We start from the raw sequence: 20,890 nt of genomic DNA on the forward strand, positions 1-20,890 counted from the left end.
TCACAGCAATTTTCTTTAATAGACACACAATATGGTGTATGTAGCCTACACTACTTTGATTGTGTTCAGACATCGAGATTAATATCAAATGTACAGTTTATACACTTAACAATATGCCAAATATAATCAGCTGATGTGAAATGATTAGCCAAATCTTCACACTAACACATAATACTGTTTGTGACCCTGTCTGCTGTTCAAAACTAGCATAATCTCATTTTGGCATCCAATATTTGACAAACCAGAGCTTCTCTGGGCGGATTATGTCTCATCAGTCATTGAAGCACAACATCTTATTGTACAAACAGCATGAGAAAACATAATATTAACATAAATAAGAACAGCACATTTACAAACACTGCAGTCACCATGACTGTTAGATTCCGAGACTTGAAATTGTAATGACAGTTCAAAAGTGATGGTGAGGTTTCTTCCCTGTCAGAATTGTTACTGCACCTCAGCATGACACATGACATGGCTGTCACTGTATGCGTCCATCAGAATTGCGGCATAGGCACCCTGTATATAATGGAACATATGGATGAGGAGGTGGTTACAGACAGCCAAAGATCCACAGCTTCAGTCACTGTCAACGCTGACCTTAAACATCTGTTAAACAATCTGACTGTGGATCAGTGGCTATGGGCAACATTAACCTCACTGCGAGAGCCAAGTGAAAGTCAGGAAGTGAATGTCTTCTGGCAGTGACCTTTCACCTCTGAGCCCACAAACTGTCCAGCCTTCAGTCGGCGTAGAGGATGAAACCTGAGAACGTGCTATACTTGTTACTGTTCCCCCCGTGGGCCTTGCCCCCATCCAATTTTATGAAAACTTCATCGCCTGCATCCAAATGAAGGATGACACTGTTGCTGGCGTAGTCATAACTCTGGTCCTGGTCTTGGGCGATGGCGCTGGCCCTGACCTGGAATATGACACGCACACACAGACAAGGAGAGAGGAAGTAAAGAAATGCACACAGAATGGGAAAAGACTATTTTTATAGTATATTACTCCCCACATTTTTTTTTAGCAGAACGAATAATTCCCATTATCATAGAATGCAGATTAGAGCTGCAGAATATAAGGAAGCTGGAAGTGCAATAAAATGATGATTCATAAAAAGTGAAAAGCAATGTTAAGATATGTTGATATTCAAGCTTAATCTTATACACACCGACACTTAATCACTTCATCAATTGACTCCATTCATTTTGTATTTACGAGTAGCTTTATATACTTAATTAAAAATAACATTTGCAAGGCGTGTGGACTGAATTTGAGAGTTTGTGTAAAGTGTGTCCCCTGTGGTGAATATCTTGTTTTCCTCCATGACTCAACTGAAAGGGTCACGCTTGAGTCAGTCTTCCTCGGAGGAAGGATGGCAGTGCATACTATCCCTTTGCGTCATCTTCGACTCTTGCATCCACCTTTCTCTGGGTGGGGCACTGATAATGCCATGTTTATCCCCAATATGACTTTCATCGTGTCAACACAGGGTAATTACTGAGGGTGTTACATCTGGAGCCTAACACCCTAATCGCTTCTGCATGTCTGTGTTAAAAGCGAAAGTTGTATAATTATGAATATCCCCTCTAAGCTTAAACTAACATGTGATGATCTGGGTTGCCAGGTTGGATTTTATGGTGGAACTTCAGCAGACCTAACCTTAAGAGTGTAATCCTGTTTCAACCAGAATCAAGCAACATTTTCTGAAATATGTTAAAACCAAAATAGGAATCTGGAGTTCTAAGGAAAAAAAGACACTTATCAAAAATATAATTTCACAATAAAATACAGTCCCAAAAAAACCCCAGAAAACTGCGGGTCTGCTGCAACTCACTTCTTTTAAATCAAGACTGAAGGGTTTTTCTTTTTCCTGCTTCTTTAGATTTAATCAAATATTTTGGCTTGTTCTATTTTTATTTTACTCTCCTTGCCTGCATGTATTTACCATATTATTTTATTTTGGTTTCTGTGCACTTAATTCTTTAATGAAAGCTTTATATATCAAACGTCATATCTGGTGCACCATATTTACAGTGTCATTGCCATCTAAAGAAAGCTGGGGGAGGCAGCTGGAGGAAGTCTTTGCACATCAATACCCACCAATCAGGTGAATCATTGTGATCATAATATGCAGTTTTTCCACACACTATACTCACTTTTATTTTATTTAAGTTAAAAGTTAGCAGGTTTTATGAACTGTAAATCTGATGCTTATTTTAATGTTGCCTTTATATTAAAAGCATGTCCGGGCATTTTAAATGTGTGGATTTTAAACAATTGATTTATTAAATAGTTTTTGTTGCAGGTAAAAGGAAAGTTATTAAGCCCAGAAATTGTATCCTTGTAACCGTTGTTTGCAATAAAGAGTTGTATTATGATGTACAGGTGTTATTGTCTCCCCTCTCTGTACATCACGGTGCATCCTCTCGGAGATGTTCTCAGGAAAACGTCCAGGCTGAGATTTACATGTTGTTTGATCAATGTCATCACCTGGGGCTTAAAAGACATTAGAAAATTATCCACGAGTATAGCAAATACCATGATTTAAAAAGGAATCTTCTAGGCCTGACAGGCAGTCTGATAACGCATACTAGCACATCATGATTCCATGAAGTTTATTTATTTCAAAGGGCACCAGCTTTGAACTAGCCACTACCCCAGGCTGTGTTTTGATGTGTGCAGAGTTGAGATAGCGCTGCACTCCTTCCTCTCACTTCAACGTGTACATCATTGGATGTATAATATGCACAGATACACAATCTGGCAGCTTGCCACTGTGCATTGTCATTATCTTGAACTAAAATACCAGACCAAGTCAGATCTAAAATCACTATCCACATGAATGCATGACTTCTCAATTTAGACTTCAAGCAGGCTGGTTACAATGTTCCTTGAGCAGTGTACTGTATAATTCAGGGTTCTTATCTCATAATAGATCATTTTCTACCACTTGTACTGAGAAGGGCTTTTTTCATCTGTTATAGTCAAATGGAAACAATTAAACATTAGTAGGTGTTCTGAGTAGGTGTCTGCAGAGTTTAAAGGGTTACCCACCAGACCATTCTTGATCAGGTCAGCCCACATGCTGGTGCCATCTCCTCCCCTCATGAGCACATTGTAGATGAAAAAGTAGGTGCCAGGAATCTTACAGGTAAACTTGCCTGTTGCTCCCTCATAGTTACCACCAATATTAGTCACCACATCATCAAATCGTAGAATATCATAACCTTCTTGAGGGTTTCGTAGTCCTGCAAAAAAGGCCACCCGAGGTGCTGTATTGTACGTGGTTGTACTAACTGCCCCTTTACCCCCTAGACCTAAAATCCCCGTCCGTACGATGTCCACACCTTCTCCTGGAGGTCCCTTAGGTCCTGGTGGGCCTGGTTGTCCAGGTGGTCCGGGGGGTCCAGGCTTGCCTGGACGTCCATGTCTGCTGTATGGGCCGTTAGCACTGTAAGTAGGCAGTGGTGGGCCAATGCTGTGATCACTCAGGTCTACATCGTTGTCCACATGTAGGCCTGAGGTTGCTGTATCTGGACCCGCTTGACCACCTGTGTCCGTTGTAGGGAAGGGGTCACACACCATGCGGCAGGTACCCAGCATCTCAAAGTGGCTCCCACTGTCATCTGTGCCTCCTGTGCCAACAGAGCTGACCAGCACAGGGATGAGGACCACCAGAACTAAGACCAGCATGACCCCCACAGCAGCTGCCACCAGGGTCTTCCGCCCGATGCTCAGCCGGGGAAGAGGCTGCGCAGCCAGCGTGGAACTCTCCGGGGTGGAAATGGTGACTGTGGGGAGTGCGTCCACCTGGCAAAACACAGACACAATGAGGCTCTCCGATGGTGGAGATGGTGTCCAGGGAGAGCTGGTGTGAGTGTGTGAGTGAGTGACAGAGCCGTGTAGGAGAGGGAGTGGAGCAAAGGATCGAAGTGATCAAAAGGAGAGAGAGATTGAGAGTGAGGAGAGAGACTTAGAGGAGAGGAGGAGGCAGAGAGTAAGACAGCTTGAGAGAAAAAAAGCAAAGAAGCAAGGGGAGGAGAGAGTGAGCAACATACACTCACTAACCATCTGAGTCAGGGCTGAGGAGGGCACTTTCCTATAGGCAGATGTGAAAAGCCAGGGAGGAGATACGGATGGAGTGTGAAATATAGAAGATAAAGATTGGAACCATGATGAATCAATTCATGATCACTATAAAGACAGAGACCAAGAAACTAATTTAAGTGAAGTATTCGCTTAGATCTCGGATCTAAATGATAGGAAAGACAATTTATTTAATATCTCTGAACTGTATATACTCCATTCTTGTGGTTATTTATTTAAAATGTTTGAATAATATTAAACAATCTGCATTTATTTTGTGCACTAATGTAAGAACATTTTATTTTGAGTACACTAAGACCTCATTTGAGACTAATAACCAGCAGCCAGGTATAGATAAAGATTTCTCTGGTAAAGTTTTCTTAGCTTATTGTGAGAGTTTTATCAAGGTCAGAATGTGCGTATTTTCCCTTATCCGCCTACGTGTTTGTGTGACTGCATAGCAATAGATCTTGTTTACAGGAATCATTTCAAACATCTGTGGTCAGTCAAGCTGTGACCTTTGCTAATCAGCAAGCTTTTGAAGATAGCAGTTCAGAACTGCAGACCTGTTGGCCACCAGTACAATCAATCAACAACTTTAGTATTCCCAGGAGGGAAAATAGGTTCCATGACAGTTGTACCATATTGGAATAAAATTAAAACATATTGATAAGAACAAATGTGCCATAAAAGTCCTTGTAGCCATAGGGACACAGCGTCTGACCTCCTAGTGAAAAAAGGATGCACCAATAAAATCCAACCAAGCTGGAATTGTAAAAGGAAACTAGATTTTCACAAGAGTATTACAATAGGCAGACAGTATTTTTGAAACTGCTGTTGTCACGGGTCCTGACAATGATGATGAGTCAGACACATGGAGCACTGCTGAGTCTTTCCAGCTGATGACAATATACACTATATTATTTGAGATGAAAGACCTGCCCCTATGATCAACTCGGAAACCAAAGAAAAGTCTACACCAATCAAAATAAGATACATACTCATTTACTTTAAAACCTGCACATTTTACAAATTGAAATGTTGTATTTGTCTGTTAAAAGAGTGTAGATCAGCCTTCTCTGTAGGGTGCTGCACACATGCTGCACATGGCAGACTTTGGTGCCCTCGTGTGGCATTTTAACATATGGCAAATAAAATATAAATTTAAACTAAACATCCTCACTCAGCATTATTTTTCATTTCGGTCTTGGAACTCACTTTAACGTATTTATAGAAATGGGTTAACAGCACCTTTGGTCCTGTGTGACTCTATAATGATTTGTTGTTTAAGCTGCAATTGCTAACAACTTCCTGCTCCTGCGGATGAAAGTGACTCATATCCGAACTAGAATATATGTGCCCTTTTCTTAACCGTTTTCTTAATTCATAAGTGACGGGTGTTGTTTTTAAATGTTCTCTCTAGTCCCCAATTTACTGAGTGCAGTTGCGTCTTTAAACCAGAGTATGGCGCCAACTGCTTACTCTTGAAAAGCAGCCACAAACTACCAACTGGGTTGAAGAACACTACAGTAAACACTTGGTGAACATTGTGAACAGATGTGTCACCAGTTACAACCCTTTTGATTGTGATGTTTTGACAAAGCATCTAAGAAACAAAATGGTTAATTTCAGTATGTTTTCGTTTACTACAAATTAAAAGTATGCGGCTCTGTCAGGACCATGTAGTTCAGTACCTAGCCTTAACCCACCTCCATGCAGAAGCAGGAACTTGTCTTATCAGCACTACAGTAGGGGTAGGTGTAGACCACCCATCTTGAGCAGCTCACATTCCAGTATGGACAAGGGGACGTCTTTTTCAGTAACTGGAGACCTGAGGATGCGAATAGTCATCTTTGAGGTCTATATTCAGTATGGACTTATAGGTGCATTTATCTTTTTATTGACTGTTGGGAGATGCAGGTTTAATTGTGTTTGGTGCTCTGTCTATTGGTTCATGTGTATCAGGGTTAAAGCAGGGTGGAAATAAAGAATTACACTTTGTACAAATAAAAAACACATGTATACATAAATGGTTCATCCAACAATACTTGGTGAATATGGCTTAAATACCATCTAACTCAATATCTTAGAAGTCATTGTCTCTTTAATGTGATTATTGACATTTGGTGTAATCAAAATGAAAGCATACCAGACCCTTGTATGTTTACACAAGGGTTCAAGCTGAGTAACTTCCTTGATTCTGTCTTTTTGGACTCTTCCTTTTTAGGAAATGGGCCGCTGCCTTTCAGTCCCTCTTGGGAATCTGTGGGAATTCCTTTGCTGGTTTACTTGGCAGTTGGTTTTCAATCCACAAATATTGTTATTCCAGGGTATGCATATAGGATCAGAGAAGGAATTGAAAAAATGTGCCATGTTGGTTTGGGCCACTCTTGAAAAAACTCTGTGCTGGGTTTGTAAACCGTTGTGTGTATGATTTGTGTTATTTAAAATAAATGACAAAGAAATTAAGTCGCTTTTGTATATTAACCCACTTAACACCCTCTTTATTTGTTTATGGGCCCTATAACATACTACAATAAATAAGAGATTATTCTGTGATGGTAGGTTAATAAAAATAGCCCTGAAAGGAGATTTCATTATCCTCCTTAATGGATAAAGTCCAAGTGTTATGTTTGGAGTTTATAGGGAATAAAATACCCTGTGTGTTGTCTTTGAGGTCTGCACTCCTATCTCCTATCATTCAAAGCTCCAATTGCTGTCCTGGATGTGCCAAAAGCAGAGCTCATCTGACCAGTTAATTTACTGCGGCTGGAATCTACTCCTCACAAACAGTAGACACATATTTCCCTTTTTAGGGCATGAGAATCTATTACGTAATTTTGTGAGCACAAGGATCTCTGGCAAACTCGCCTGTGTGGAAGCGGGAGGTGCTGATACGGAGCGACACCGCAGTCGACCAAACAGACGGCCGGGAAGTTGCCTTCTCACTCGCTGATTGGCCAGGGGGTGGGAAACGTTGGTTGCCGTTTAGGTTGCTCACGCTCACTCTCTGGCTGGGAGTTTTTCACGTTGATGGTTTCACGGGAGTAGTTGTGGTCTTCATACCGGAGGGTGAAACTGTCCTGGGGGAAAAAAGCTACCAGGAGTGTTTTAGACTGTAGTAGCGGGAGTTTGGGAGAAAACTTCCTTAGCTGGTAGAATATTACCTTGTTTTTCTCTTGGATAGTGGTAAAAAGTTGCCAACATGCCGGTTTTTCACACGAAGACGATAGAAAGTATCCTGGAGCCAGTGGCTCAGCAGATATCCCATCTGGTGATAATGCACGAAGAAGGTGAAGTTGACGGGAAAGCTATACCAGATCTGACGGCGCCGGTGGCTGCTGTTCAGGCGGCCGTCAGTAACCTTGTTCGCGTGAGTAACTTTGTAAAATTGTTCGTGGTAAAGTCTGCATAAACACGACCAGTGTAGTAGGCTACCTGTCGCTCTTTGTCCCGCAGCATCCGCTTGAAATTAACTTACTTTACCGTTTCATCACAACGATATTAATGAAGCTAGCTCTGTCGTATGTGTTAAATAGCAGATAAAATAAAAGTATGCATGCTATTTAAGTTTATTGGAGTTGTTTGACACGGGGCAAAGGGCAGTGACGCCCTTTTCCCCTTGAAAATATGCCCTGCCTCCTCGGTAGCTGCCTGCCATATCCTGACGTAGGCACTGCTACTGGTATCTGTGAGCCAGCCAGGTACTACAGCAGGCAGCAATTCAACATTTAAAGCCACTTTATTTGATAGATAAGTTGCATTAGTTGTTAATGAGTATGGCTTTGAATGGGAATATGAATGACCCTAGTATGCAGAATTGATTTCAGGGCCCTCAGTTCACATATAGTTGGTGGGACAGCATACACACTAATGCATGGGCAGTTACAGAAATGTATTGGTTATTGATGGATACATATAGCTACACATGCTCTGCTAATGGGATGATATAGATGGAGAAAGAATTGTCAAAGCTTCACGCTGGCTGCACAAATGTATCAAAAATGTTAATTTGCATGTGGTTTTCTACATAATAGGTTAGTGAACCATTACATTGTGTGGCCCACAAAGTATGTTGGCTTTATTTCTTATTTAAAACTTTAACACTGTAGTCACATAATGTGTTTTGACATCTGTCAACAAAAGCTGGGGCCCGATATGATTCTTGAAGGGTCACACTTTTTAAATAGCTAAATTCACAAGCTTTAAGAAATTGGTAATATGGTTGGCACATTTATTAGAGATCCTGGCATCTAACAAACAGAAAATATAACTTCCCAAAGCAACTAAAAGTTTGACTCACTCTTGACGCTCTCTGGCAAGTGAGTGCCCTACATTATCATATCTAGTCGGTGCCCATTATAATTTTATACACACACCGAGCAATTTGAATGTCATTTGAGCCTTAATTGATGTATTTCCGCTAGCCCACCTTTCAAAAACATAAAATGATATGCAACCCCTTTACCAGATGTAGATTTAGTTTCAATTATATTTAGACCTTGCCACAGTGGTGCTCCTCAGAGCCACATAGTATCTATTATGGTAAAAAATAAGGAAATGACAGTTGTTTCCTCAAATGTTCAGCCTAAACACAAACCAATACATGGAACGTTTCTTAAAAGGGAAGCCAGGAGATATGAAGGGGCTTTCGAGATGTCGTGGCTTGTAAAGAAGAGGAGGGATGGAGGCAAACTTGGTTCCTGTGTGTTGTTCTCTCAGCCTGGCAGTTTGGCGATAAATTTGGACTATTTCTCTGGTGTTGCCTGTCAGCAAAAGAATTCTCGGTTTACAGGGGTAGCCTTCTATTAGCCCTCACTTTATTTAGGAGGGTTTATGTTCCATATAATACTTTAAAACTAGTTGACTTCATTCTATGCCTGTGGTTATTTTTCCGCAATAACCACTCATAGGTCCCAACTATAGCTCTGCCCCATTGTGTGCATTGTTTACACCCACAAGACTCCCTTCCTCCGAGAAGCCTTATAGAGAGGTGTTTAGAAGGAGATTTATGTCTATGTTTGACTTCATATGTTGACAGAAAGCCCGCTCTACCATTTCATACTGCAGTAATACCCTGGATAACAGTATAGAAATACCGTCATAAACACTTGTGGTTTTACGTAGTTAAACTTTTAGCATAAACTATTGTTTATATTTTGATACTCAATAGATTTACTCGTCAAATTTAACAGCTTTGTTTATGCGTTATTAAAGAGGAATGTGTATCCTACGAGTAAATATTGGACTTACTTTCTTTAGATTGACTTAGGATTAACATAAGTGCAAATATTGCTAGGCACCACGATTTATATATATAATCAAATCCTCTCTAACACATTAGGTATTACTTTAGAAGACTTTAATACATATTTTGTATTAATGTAGAGAGAACTACATTGTTGCTGAATCATAAGGGAGCTGTGCTTGTCAACTTTTACTGACATTTAAAATGTCTTTTGCAACCTTAACTGGCGGTGGGGGGGGTGAATGATCCAGGCATTTTAGACATTCTGAATTGTGATCAGATGTTTCCAAGAGTGGCTTGAATGAATGAATCGGCCTGTAATTATTTCCAGTTGCTGTAGCAACACGACAACATGTACAGTGTTATGATACCGTTGAAGTTAAGGATCAGATGTAATGTCTTCTGGTTTCAATCCCACCCGTCTTTTGAGTCATACATTGCACAGCTCAAAAAGGAACACAGTGTGAGGCTCTTATCTTTGACTTCTTTGTGGCTGATGACGATGGAAGTTTAACAGGAAACAGGAAGGTTTTTTTCTTAACTTATTTAAGGACTTGCTGTTGCCATTTTATCCAATCAACTTTTATTCTTTTAATCTCAATTTGTAGCATTCAAAAACATTTCTCAGTATTAAGGGCAAGGAAAGCGTCATCCTTGGAAGGGGAAGGGATGAATGCGGTCTAGTTGCTTTTCTTTAAACATTCTTAAGTGGGATGTGTCAAGGAGAAGCCATTGTCTGGTTTAGAAAACCACATGTTGATCAGACTTGTTGCTTTTATAATTGTTCTTTTAAAATCTCTTGAGCCAGACGCTTGGGTTACTCTTCTTTTCTATTTACATTTACAAGTTTTCGTTGGGTTACTTTGCAATACCAGGCAAAGAAAAAAATGATGAGCTTTTAAGGACCTTCTTAAATGTTTAAGCCGGTCTGATATCGCTCACCATGAAAATGTCTAGACCTTTAAATCATTCATTTCAAATGGTTTAATCTTGTTATTCCAGATGCATGAAGGAAAAAGTTGATCCCCTGTCAACCGAACCAGTATTTAAAGAGTAGCGCATGACCACAAACCATTGTAAGTGTAAAATATGTCCGGTCTAACTTAGACCCTTCACTAGTGCTCAGCATCTATTGAGACGATGAGCCAGACATTAATTAAAGATGAATGTGAGGAATGTGAAGAATTCCCGGTAACAAGGAATGCATCTCTGCTCAGCGGGGGATCAGGTTGATCCTTTGAGTTTGGTGAAATATTGAAGATTATCAATAAAACAATCCTTCCCCCTGTTCATATGAGCTTCATCTTTGTTTATGGTGTTTGTCCCACATTGAAGCGATAATTTGGTGAAACGTTTTTTACTGGCCAACTGTAGTCAGTGTTCATGTTGGTAAACCTGTCGTATTTGGAGTACTGTGAGATGAAAAGATGGGTAGATGCTTGTGCAATAAGCGACCTTTGTGGTCATTTTGCAAAAGCTTGCGCCACAATGACATAACATGAGAAATAACCAATATGGCAGGAGTATTTGCTAATACTTGCTAAGCTTTATTGCAAGAACCAACCAAATGCCACTTAACTTACCTAATCCTCCTTGTTTTATCACATATCCGCCAGATTTAAGTTTTTCTAGTTTAAGACACAATGCATGCTACCTTTAAATATAATTAAGTGTACTCTACATATAAAAGCTATAACTGATTCTGAAGATTACAATTATTCCCCTCTCTGGGAAATTGAAGTACAGCATGCTTGTCAGCAGTCATTCCTGTGAGTTGACTATACTGGCTGTTTTTTATTAAAGAGCGGTTGCACTCCATTATTTTTATAGCTCCCTTTTTATATGCGTGGATAAATAAAAGCATTGAACAGATGTTGGGTCCTGGAACGAATAAAATCACAAGTGTTAGTGCTTGCTAAGGTCTGAAGGTTCACATGACTTGTACAGTAGATATGTTATGAGCAGGGTTGCTGTAGAGTTAGTCTTTTGGATAAAAACACTTCTGCAATGTGGCTGAGGTGACCCAATGCAACTGTGCTTACTGCTATATTGTTGCAGTACATGCAAAGACATGCAAGTACTGGAAGTTGGGCTGAACTGTAGCTTTTACATCATTCTGTAGGAAACGTCGGCAACACAAGGAAAAGTGTTGGTGGTCTTGAACTTCTTTAAACGTTAAGACAAATAGCCTACAGCTCATACAACCTTCTGGAACGTATTACTATAAACAGCAGCATCTTGTTTCAGACAAAGGATGAGCTAAGGGTCTGCATTAAACGCCAGTCTTCGATAAATAAGGATTTTCCTTGTCCAACATTGAAAAAAACAACTGGAAATGTGGACAACGGTTCCAATTTAAATAGTAAACTGTGTAAAAATCAGTATCTGATAAGGCTTGGAAAGGTCAATTCATTCAACGACTACTTTAATCCTTTATGGATGGGAAACAAATGTGTTCATTAACTAAAGTGCTTAAAGGCATACAAAGAAAACGTTTCCTATTACCTGGAACTCCAGCTTCCTACGATTCGTCAAGGGAAATCATTTCATGCCGCTCACCAGTCTTCTTGGCAGCAACACAAGTAGGACAGAGTCTGAAATGCATATTCTTTATAGAAGAGAATCTCCATAAAGCTTGCTGTTTTGTTATGGGATTCACGCTGCATCTTTTAGAATTATTTTGGTTTGGCAGTCGGATGAACATTTGTCAGGATGGGGGGACACAGAGGAGGGATGGATTGATGAGGAAACGCAGGAAGCCAAGTCAGGAAGACCCGGCAGCTGTCGGCCCACTCAGGAACAGAGTGTGAGCTGCCGAAGGGAAACCCCCTCTCCCTCCTGACCATGACAAAGGATACAAGGCACTAGGGCTGTCACTTATTCCCCCAAAAATGAACATGAATAACTACAATGTTAACAGCAATTTAACATTTACTTACTAATCTAAATCCAATCCATATAGATTAGCCTTACCCTCAACTATTTTGTTTTGTGTAAAGCAAGTTTTTACTTATATTTAGTGCTTGACTCAAGGTGCCATTACATTTATCACCTTGCACCTGAAGTATTTGAGGCTTAAAAGTATTGATTTGATGGTTTAAATTCATAACTTGTAATAGGCCACTAACTGTAGTTCATGCATGCAAACACATTATAAAAAACATGCTTGTAATGGACTATGAGCTGTCTTTTATATATTAAATTCAATTTGAATGGAGGCCTATGCATTGAAATTACAAAGTGAGGGTTCCACCAAATATTTATTTCCATTCGAAAGTGACACATAAGTTCATGGTGTATTGATCCAACCAATCGGATGGCTGTGTGAGATGCTGCCTCTCCACTGCTCAGCTGATCCTTAAAAAGTCATCCCTTGTTATCTCTGTTCTATTAGCGACCCTTGCTCCGTTTAAAGATGGCAGCCCATCTGTGACGATCCTTGTACTGACTCTTACTTTTCAGAGAAGGATTCACACAGATGAGCGCCGCTCCCCGGTAACGCTGTACGAGCCGCTATGCTCCTGTAACCGGAGACAGATAGCCGTGATATATCCTCTCTAGCTGCAGGGCCATGGCCAAGCATGCCATTTGATTTGTGACTTTCATCGCATTGGACACCCTGTAGGTAGCGACTTCCTGAACTAAATTAATAAACCATAGACACCCACTTGACAGATGCACTGATAAAGCGGTCGACCTTCAGTGCGACCTCTCTGCTGCCTTTCCAATGCATTGTTGGAGTCATTTGATACCAAAGCACTGGCTGGTTCAAAGACTATTGATCTACAGTAGCTAATGGACTGCTGCGTCATCAATTTAGACGAACATGTCTCATCGGATTGCAGCTCAGAGTCACTCAGTGTGGGAATCATGGTTACAATTGAGGAACTAACCCCTCTGTGCAAAATAGCTTACCGTTTATTTGAAGGGCATTACTCAGGGCAGCAGTGAGCTGAACTTTTCCGTCATAGATCTTGCTAAAACCAGCCAACATGTGAAAGGCAGGCAGTGTCTTGGCAGCCATTAGGCTTTCAGAGTGGCCTTTCTTCTCCCAGCAGAGCGATGGGCTGCTGTCAACAAAGCCAAGACTGTTCTGCAGGAGCGGCCACTTCATCAAGCTACTTCACAGCACTGGGATTTCACACAGCGCTCTTGGAGAGAGAAAAGAGTGTCAGTGTTTCCACTCCAGACACAGATGTTAAGGAGCAGTAGCACTGTGTGTGTGACAGCTTGGGAGAAGATGACACTGAATTAGTGAAAGGTTTTAAAAAAGAAGGTGGAAGTGAACGACTGGCCTTCCTCAAAGTGGAATCTATTCAGGGAACAGGATATTTGTGTTGTGGTTTGGACTACGAATCTCGGCTCTGACTAAAAATGAGCTGCAACTGAACGTCATCTTTTCCTCTTTCCCCCATGTTTCCTGTCGTTGCTATCATTGATCAAACAAAAGCAAAATGCCAATAAATAGTACACTTCATTCATCATTGCTAATTTGACTGACAATAAATGGTGATTTTGATGATTAATGAAAGTATTCATTAGGGATCAATACCACCCAGCTTCTATAATTTGCCTCTTTTTAAAGTTTTATATTAAATCCATTATTTTCAGGTATAGGCTGTTGTTGTTGGTCAGACCATAACATGATATTAAAGTGTCGTACTGGGATCTTGGACCTAAAGATAGGTATTTTTATTACCTTCTTAAAAGTTTAGCTTAAAGAAGCTCTAATGTCATGCTCGGTCAGTGTTGGTATCGCAAGAATGTGGTCCCAAACTTTGACAGACGCTCAGAATAGCGTATTAGGCCAGGCATATTGAACTGCTTGACAACAGGGGTTATAAACTCTGGTCGTGGTTCTATTTTTGCAGTAAATTGTTTGGCTGCCGACTGTTTGGAACTTGAGCAGAAAGAGTCTCAGCGGGGAGAAGAAAAAGAAAAGGCAGAAAAGACCGGTTGCATACAGGACAAAGAGCCAAAACCCATCCGATGCTTTGAGGAGAAAATGAGTCAGCACTGTGTGTGAACTCAACTTTTGGCTTCCACATTGTTAACCTGGTGTATTCTTACCTTTTATTCCGTTAAAAGTCAAGTCTGAACTCGACATGATCTCATCTGTAAATCTCAGTGTCATTTTAACAATTCGGTGGTAAGATGACGCAAGCTTGAATCAAAGAACGTTTTCAGTTCCTTATAAAAGTTGTTCAGAATAATTGTGAATAGAAAAAATTCTGAACGTAATCTAACAGAAATTATTGTATTTACTTGTTGACAACATGAGTATGTCATAAGCCAATGGAGTCAAACAAATAGTTATTTAGCCAGACTAAAATGTTCAAAACCAAGCTCTCCTAAATGAGGTTACTGTGTTCTGCAGCGTTGGCAAAGGGTGCAAGGCCTCCCCCCCCAAACTCTTGTTTACTACCCTGTCAGTGCCCTATATCCCGGGCTGTAGCCCCGCTGCCCTTTCAGTGAGGAGCTTTGGCTGTTTTGGTTGGCTTTTGTTCACAGCGACTTACTGCTGGAATGTCAGGGTGGCATATGACCACTGTCTGAGATGGACAGCCTCTAAGCTCCAGTTTTAGTTTGGCACAACCTTTGGCCCCTAATTTGTAAGCGCTCAGTTACTCATAGAGTCCCTCTGGTCTGGTAAAAAGAGGGTGAGGAGATGTGTGTGTGCGCTGCTCCATTACAGCCTCTACGTCAACCATCTGGAATCTGCTACTGCCTGGAGTCAGACACGTTGACGAGCTCTCTGGGAAAGCCCTCCGCAGCATCAGGACTACATCCCAAATCACTTGGCTTACACAAGGCCTTTTTTAAATGGGCATTATTATTTATTCAACGAAACGTCTGTAAATTGTGCCCAAAAAGTGCTATTAATAATTCTCGAGGCACAGGGTACCATATTTAAAAGTGATTTGACTAAATGATGTGTATGACAGCGAGGTAATCACTCATGTTTATATTTACTGAAATAATAAAAAAAAAGAGAAGATGTATCTTCTTCCTGTTGGGCCGGGATGCAACTCATTCCCGGTGTGAACGCGTGTGATCTCTCACCCACGGCAGCTCGATGTGGGTGAGTTGTGTTTCCCTACAGAGCTGAGGTCATGATAGGGGGAGGTGAGTCATTTTGGCATTTGAGGGAGAGGCGACTTTCAGCTGCTCTATGCATTATAACTGCGGCCTGGCGTCCCCCCCCCCCCCCCCCAGCAGCTGCCTTTTGAAATAATGGTCCGCTGGACAAGTGGCAGGACATCATTCTGGAAAACGGCATGACTAAAGACAAAACTCCCTTGAGGGGGGAGGTTGTGGTAACAGTTTTTACTCACACATATGACATGCTAGTTACATGTTCGTAGGGGGTGGTGTTTCCTGTTTGGACACTGATAACCCTTGGTCAATCAGAAGAAACTGTGTGAAGACATTTTCTTATATGACGCCATCTATAAAACAGAGAATGGATGAGATGGAAGGAATGAACTTCCCCAAATCCATGAGAGTGCATAATCACGCTTTTCCGATGCCCGATGAATGAAAGGGAAAAAAGCAGTGCTTAAGAAAAGGTTTTTTGTTGTAATAGCTTTTATTCAAGCATAGTGCTTTCGCTATTGTTCCTGTGAAGTAATTGATGATGTTAGGTAGGCTGTTGGATACCTGAACTATACATAAAGAAACCTCAAATGAATTCATAGTAAACATGTATATTTCCTGCAGGAGGATGCTGTAGCTCATCTTTAAACATGGTTGTCTTGTTCTCACAATGTTAATCTGTGGTACCTGCCCCAGTGTCCTCCTCCAGTCCTCCCTCCCTTGAAGGAGAATGACTGTGAGTGTACGGCATCTGTGTTTACACTGTAATAGAACCAATGACCTGCAGAAAATGTCTTTGACCTTAGCCCAGTGCGTGCTGGGACAGGCTCCGGACCCCTCTGACCCTTACAGAGATGAAACAAAACGTGGGTGGAGTCGGTTTGAAACCTACTGGATACGCCGAAATGACTCAAGCACCTGCTGCACAACCGCTTTACTTTGATTCACTGCCCAAAGTTATTTTAAATTAGACAGATATACAAATTAAGTTATGAATTTACAATTAAAAAAACATAATTTATCTTTCGGTTTTTGAATGAATGAATATTGGGTTGAGTATTAATGTCTTTGCAATGTGTATTCCATTAAAACCCAGTTGATTGTTTTTTACTCACCCAGAATCTGTGTTTTCCAGGTGGGGAAGGAGACTGTACAAACTACAGAGGACCAGATCATGAAAAGGGATATGCCACCAGCTTTTATCAAGTAAGCACGAAAGAGAAATCACTGCAGACCTCATTTTCCTACGGTCTTAACAGGTCAAACATGTTTTTAGATGACACAGTTATCTCCCTACAGTATGTGGAACCCACTAGCCTCCCCCTGGCTCTGTTTCTCTCTCTATCTGTTGCAGTAATGGCTGGTTGTGCCCAAGCAAAGGTCAGACACGGCATGTTAAGTGCCTCAGAATCTTGCACTGGTGTAACATAAATACTTTTTAGCCTAGGGTGGAGTTCCTTCACCCTAAATGAGAAGGGACACAAACTCCTACATGCCCTCTTACATTAGAGCCAGTGGCTGCTGCTGCTTTTGGTTTATTTTCAAACGTGAAACACATAAAAAAGGCTTACACATTGATGTAGAAAAGTATACATATAATCAATGTTTCGGCTAAATCAGTAGCTGATTTAGAAGTGTGACTGTATCGCAGTCTTTGACCGATCCTTATTAAATGAGACTCTACAGTGGAGGTGGGGAATGGCAGGACCTGAGAGTCCCCCCCCCCCCCCCCCAAGGTCAGGGATGAAACATATTGGCAGGCGCAGGTCGTCAGGCTCAACACTTTTGGCGCCTCAAAGTCACATCTTCGCCCTGTCGTCATCCATCAGCACATGTGCTGGAATGCGTCTCCTTCACTAAATATAGTGTCAGTCGGGGTCCGGTTAATGCATGGCTCTTCCTCGCTGGTGCACGCTGAAGGACACTGCTGGCCGGCTCTGCAAACACACACACACACACACACACACACACACACACACACACACACACACACACACACACACACACACACACACACACACACACACACACACACACACACACACACACACACACGCCAGCCTTGATGTCATGCACATACATTCGCCTGTATCCTGCTGGAGACTGGCCCCTTCTGAAGAATGGAAACTGAGCTTCTCTTGTTTGGCCCCTCTGCAACGCCTCAAATGTGGAAACTAGCAATAATGATCTTGTTACCGAGGCAACATTTGGCCTGTAGGCAAAAGAAGCAGAGCAGTATACAGTCGGTCCTTGGCTTGCTGCCTGTTTCTATGTGCACCATGGCTGTTATGATACAATGCAGGTGGCATGCATGACGTTGTGTCAAAAGGCTGAGCCTGTAGTTTTCCTGCTCTGGAGTTCACGGAGTGCAGCGCGGCCAGGAGGCAATGATCAATCATCTCCATCCCTGTGCAAACAGGGGGTTAAATTTGGTCGAAGCCATTCAGAGTGGAGCTCTGCTTCCTGAGATCCAAATCACTTTCTGTGAGAACAGGCCAACTCTCCGGTCACGAGACAGAGATAATCATGCTGCACAAGTCACGTCAATATTATTTATATAGCAGGACAAAAGTCTCACAGGGCTTTTCATTCTGTACCACATATGACACTCTGTCCTTAGTCCACTCAAACTTTAAAACAATTAAATAGCCAGTTATATAGTACACCATTCTGAATTTGCCACATCCCAATCATTCCGTAATTCAATTAAAAATGAAATGTCCTCTCCATCTAACTATCCATTCGGCCTTTTGATTCAAACAAAGCTCCGGTTGTTTTATGAGATTTCTTCTGAAGCTTTCCGTTCACAACATGTGATATAAAATTACTATTTCCAAGGTCAAGAATGAACTTTTTTAATTTAGTAAACTTGTTATGATGGAATCTTTCCAGGGCATAAATAATACAACAAAACAAGCGTGTAGTATTTTTATGCTTACATAATCTCTAAAATAAGTCCCTTTTTGAAATCATCAAAAATATTTGAGGTTCAATGAAAACTTGAAGAGATATTTCGTAAATAGGAACCTTCTAATTTTAAGACATCTAACAACGAGTGTCACCATACAAGCTGCAGCTTGTGGATAACTGTATTGGTTTTCACACATGCTGTTTGCACACACACATTGTTTATAGAACAGGAAGGAAACTCTAGCGTTGGGATAGTAGGCTGTTCACATGATGTGTGAACTGTGTTAAAGGTGTGAAATTATGACAGCTGATTTTTCATTTCACATTTCCTTTGAGCTGATATTCCTTTTTGTCATGTCTTGATTACACTCAGCATCAGTTACAGTCAAATCTTATCTTTTCTCAATTTGAAATGTACATTTTGAAATTGAACAAAGTCCTGCTTAGACAGCTGTTAGTGTTTGGTATGCTAGCCGTATTGCAAAGCTTCCATCTGCGTTTGCTGTGGCGACCTGCAGTTTCCATGCGTAAAGTCCATCTGGCTTCTGAAGGGCTTGGTCTCATCAGCATGACCCTTGTTTTTAGGACGGTATATATTTTTTTACTGGTCTTCAAATCCATCATCTTCTGCTGTCCGCAGAGTGGAGAATGCATGCACTAAACTGGTGCAGGCTGCCTCCATGCTGAAAGCCGATCCGTACTCTGTTCCTGCTCGGGATTACCTCATTGACGGCTCGCGGGGCATCCTCTCTGGGACCTCTGACCTGCTCCTGACCTTTGACGAAGCTGAGGTATTCATCCATTTATTCGTTCTTTATTTTATAAGACAAATGTGGTAATCAGCAAGAGTCTGTTATCTGAACAAAGAGGTCAGAATACACATATAGAGAAATATCACTGAAAGATCTGAACTGTTTTAGCAACAACTCCTAGATTTTGCAGGATAGGCAGTGACCTTAACTTCAGAAACATGTGTGAATTTAATAATGTTTTTTTTGGGACATCTGACAGTGGTGGAACTGATTTATTTGCCTTTTGTGCTCTGGAGTTTTCCCAGTGCATTTGTAAAAATAATTGGTGCCGAATGGTGGACACCAAATGTGCTCTGTCTTGCCTGATGTTTTGAATGACATAGGTCAACATGAAATCATTTCTTCTTTGCTTGGCTGGTCATAACGAACAAAAACTTGTGATGGTAACTGATAACAACTTTGCAAGATACACATATAAGTCATGACACATATTTAAAGCAAATTTAACAAAACATTTCAAAGTTGACTTTATTGTCAATCTTTTCAGTTTTCTGTGTACAGACAGAGATCGAAATACTGTTTCCCACATGTATGGTGTACATGTAAGTCATAAAACAAGAGAAAATGATAATGCTGAAGTGGTCTCTTAATTTTTTCCGTGGCTGTATATTATTTCTTTTACCTTCAACTTTCCTGCCACAGGTATATTATCATCATATCTCTTTAAAAACAATTATATGGTTCTGTTTATACTTGATTGTTAAAAAATGATCAGCAAATCAATTGATATGAGATTCTTTCTGAAGTTATTATAAGACTGAATGATTTCATCCTCAAAAAGAGAGTATTGAGGTGTTAAAGAGCCCTCTGGCAGCAGAGAGAAGGTGAGAAGTGGACAGAAAGCAGCGAGTAAAGCTTGTAGCTGTGTTAGAGGGTGTAGTATTGATTCTCATTGAGCAGACGCTGAGCTGGAAGGGCTTTAGTGTCTTTTAATGGACACTTAAACCTGCTGTAACAGGCTCTTGTGGCGTAAGGACAGTAGCCATTCCTGTTGCACTGCCTCCCCTCGGGGTGCTCTACTGCTTATAAAGAAGACAGAGAGGTAGATAAATATACTGCACGCTTGGGGAAATCTCCATAATTCTTACAAAAACACTTCCTAAAATGTGAAGCAGGCAGCAGTCTCATCTATCAGGCCCCTTCTTCCTTTCCTCTCAGGGATGGAGAGTCAAATAAAAAAAGTTGCAGCTCAGCTCTTTGGGAGCAGACGTCTCCGTGCTGTCTGCAGCAGTCAGCAGGACTCAGCAGCACTCATCCGTCAGCGGTGCCATCATGTTTTCCAATGCAGCTCAGGGATGGCTCTGTGTAGAGGAGTGGTGACTCCAGCAGTCCTCATAAAGCTGGAGAGAGGACAAATAGGCCGGAATGTCATTAGGCTGCATTATCCCTGTGTAATTGGAGAGTAGGGTGGGGGCTGTTTTTGCATAATTTCCTCTGGTTACGCAACTTTGTTTTTGAATTAGCCTTTGTTGATGTCTTGTCCTGTCATTGTCATAGGTCCGCAAAATAATCCGTGTGTGCAAAGGCATCCTGGAGTACCTGACAGTGGCCGAGGTGGTGGAGTCCATGGAGGACTTGATCACGTACACAAAGAACCTGGGTCCAGGTCAGTCTGCTGATACAGGAGCAGAAGGGTCATTCTGCAAACTCAGAAACTTTGATGTGTTGGCCTGTATCTCCTCAAAGTAGACATCAGATGATCTACTTATCTACGTAAAAGCAGTATTACTTC

General features: G+C 41.2%; 2 protein-coding genes across 3 annotated transcripts in view; one reads left to right on the top strand and one right to left on the bottom strand.

Moving 5' to 3' along the window:
* On the bottom strand, positions 1–7,674 carry LOC134870635 (C1q-related factor-like). Of its 2 annotated transcripts, XM_063892901.1 has the most exons (5): positions 7,260–7,674; positions 6,964–7,189; positions 5,802–5,923; positions 3,061–3,816; positions 1–922 (listed from the first exon to the last, which is right to left on the bottom strand). In XM_063892901.1, the coding sequence occupies exons 3-5, from the start codon at positions 5,805–5,807 to the stop codon at positions 743–745; spliced, it is 942 nt and encodes a 313-aa protein (XP_063748971.1). In that variant the 5' UTR covers positions 5,808–5,923; positions 6,964–7,189; positions 7,260–7,674; the 3' UTR covers positions 1–742. The 2 variants fall into 2 exon arrangements, with proteins under 2 accessions (XP_063748971.1, XP_063748970.1); XM_063892900.1 differs by having other exon boundaries at positions 6,964–7,674.
* LOC134870634 (vinculin-like) overlaps positions 7,104–20,890 on the top strand; it is a 24,249-nt gene continuing 10,462 nt past the window's right edge. The window contains 4 exon segments of the mRNA XM_063892898.1: positions 7,104–7,465; positions 16,572–16,642; positions 18,987–19,137; positions 20,656–20,764. Of these exon segments, the coding sequence (XP_063748968.1) occupies positions 7,298–7,465; positions 16,572–16,642; positions 18,987–19,137; positions 20,656–20,764 (499 nt within the window). The 5' untranslated portion in view covers positions 7,104–7,297.

This window comes from Eleginops maclovinus, chromosome 10 (genome assembly GCF_036324505.1).
Source record: "Eleginops maclovinus isolate JMC-PN-2008 ecotype Puerto Natales chromosome 10, JC_Emac_rtc_rv5, whole genome shotgun sequence".
In the NCBI taxonomy this organism is placed as follows: Eukaryota; Metazoa; Chordata; class Actinopteri; order Perciformes; family Eleginopidae; genus Eleginops; species Eleginops maclovinus.

What these genes read in the sequence shown, in the direction of transcription:
- LOC134870635 (XM_063892901.1), bottom strand. An exon ending in ACCTGATCAAGAATGGTCTG is followed by an intron (nt 923 to 3,060) that starts GTGGGTAACCCT and finishes GTCATATTCCAG; the next exon opens with GTCAGGGCCAGCGCCATCGC.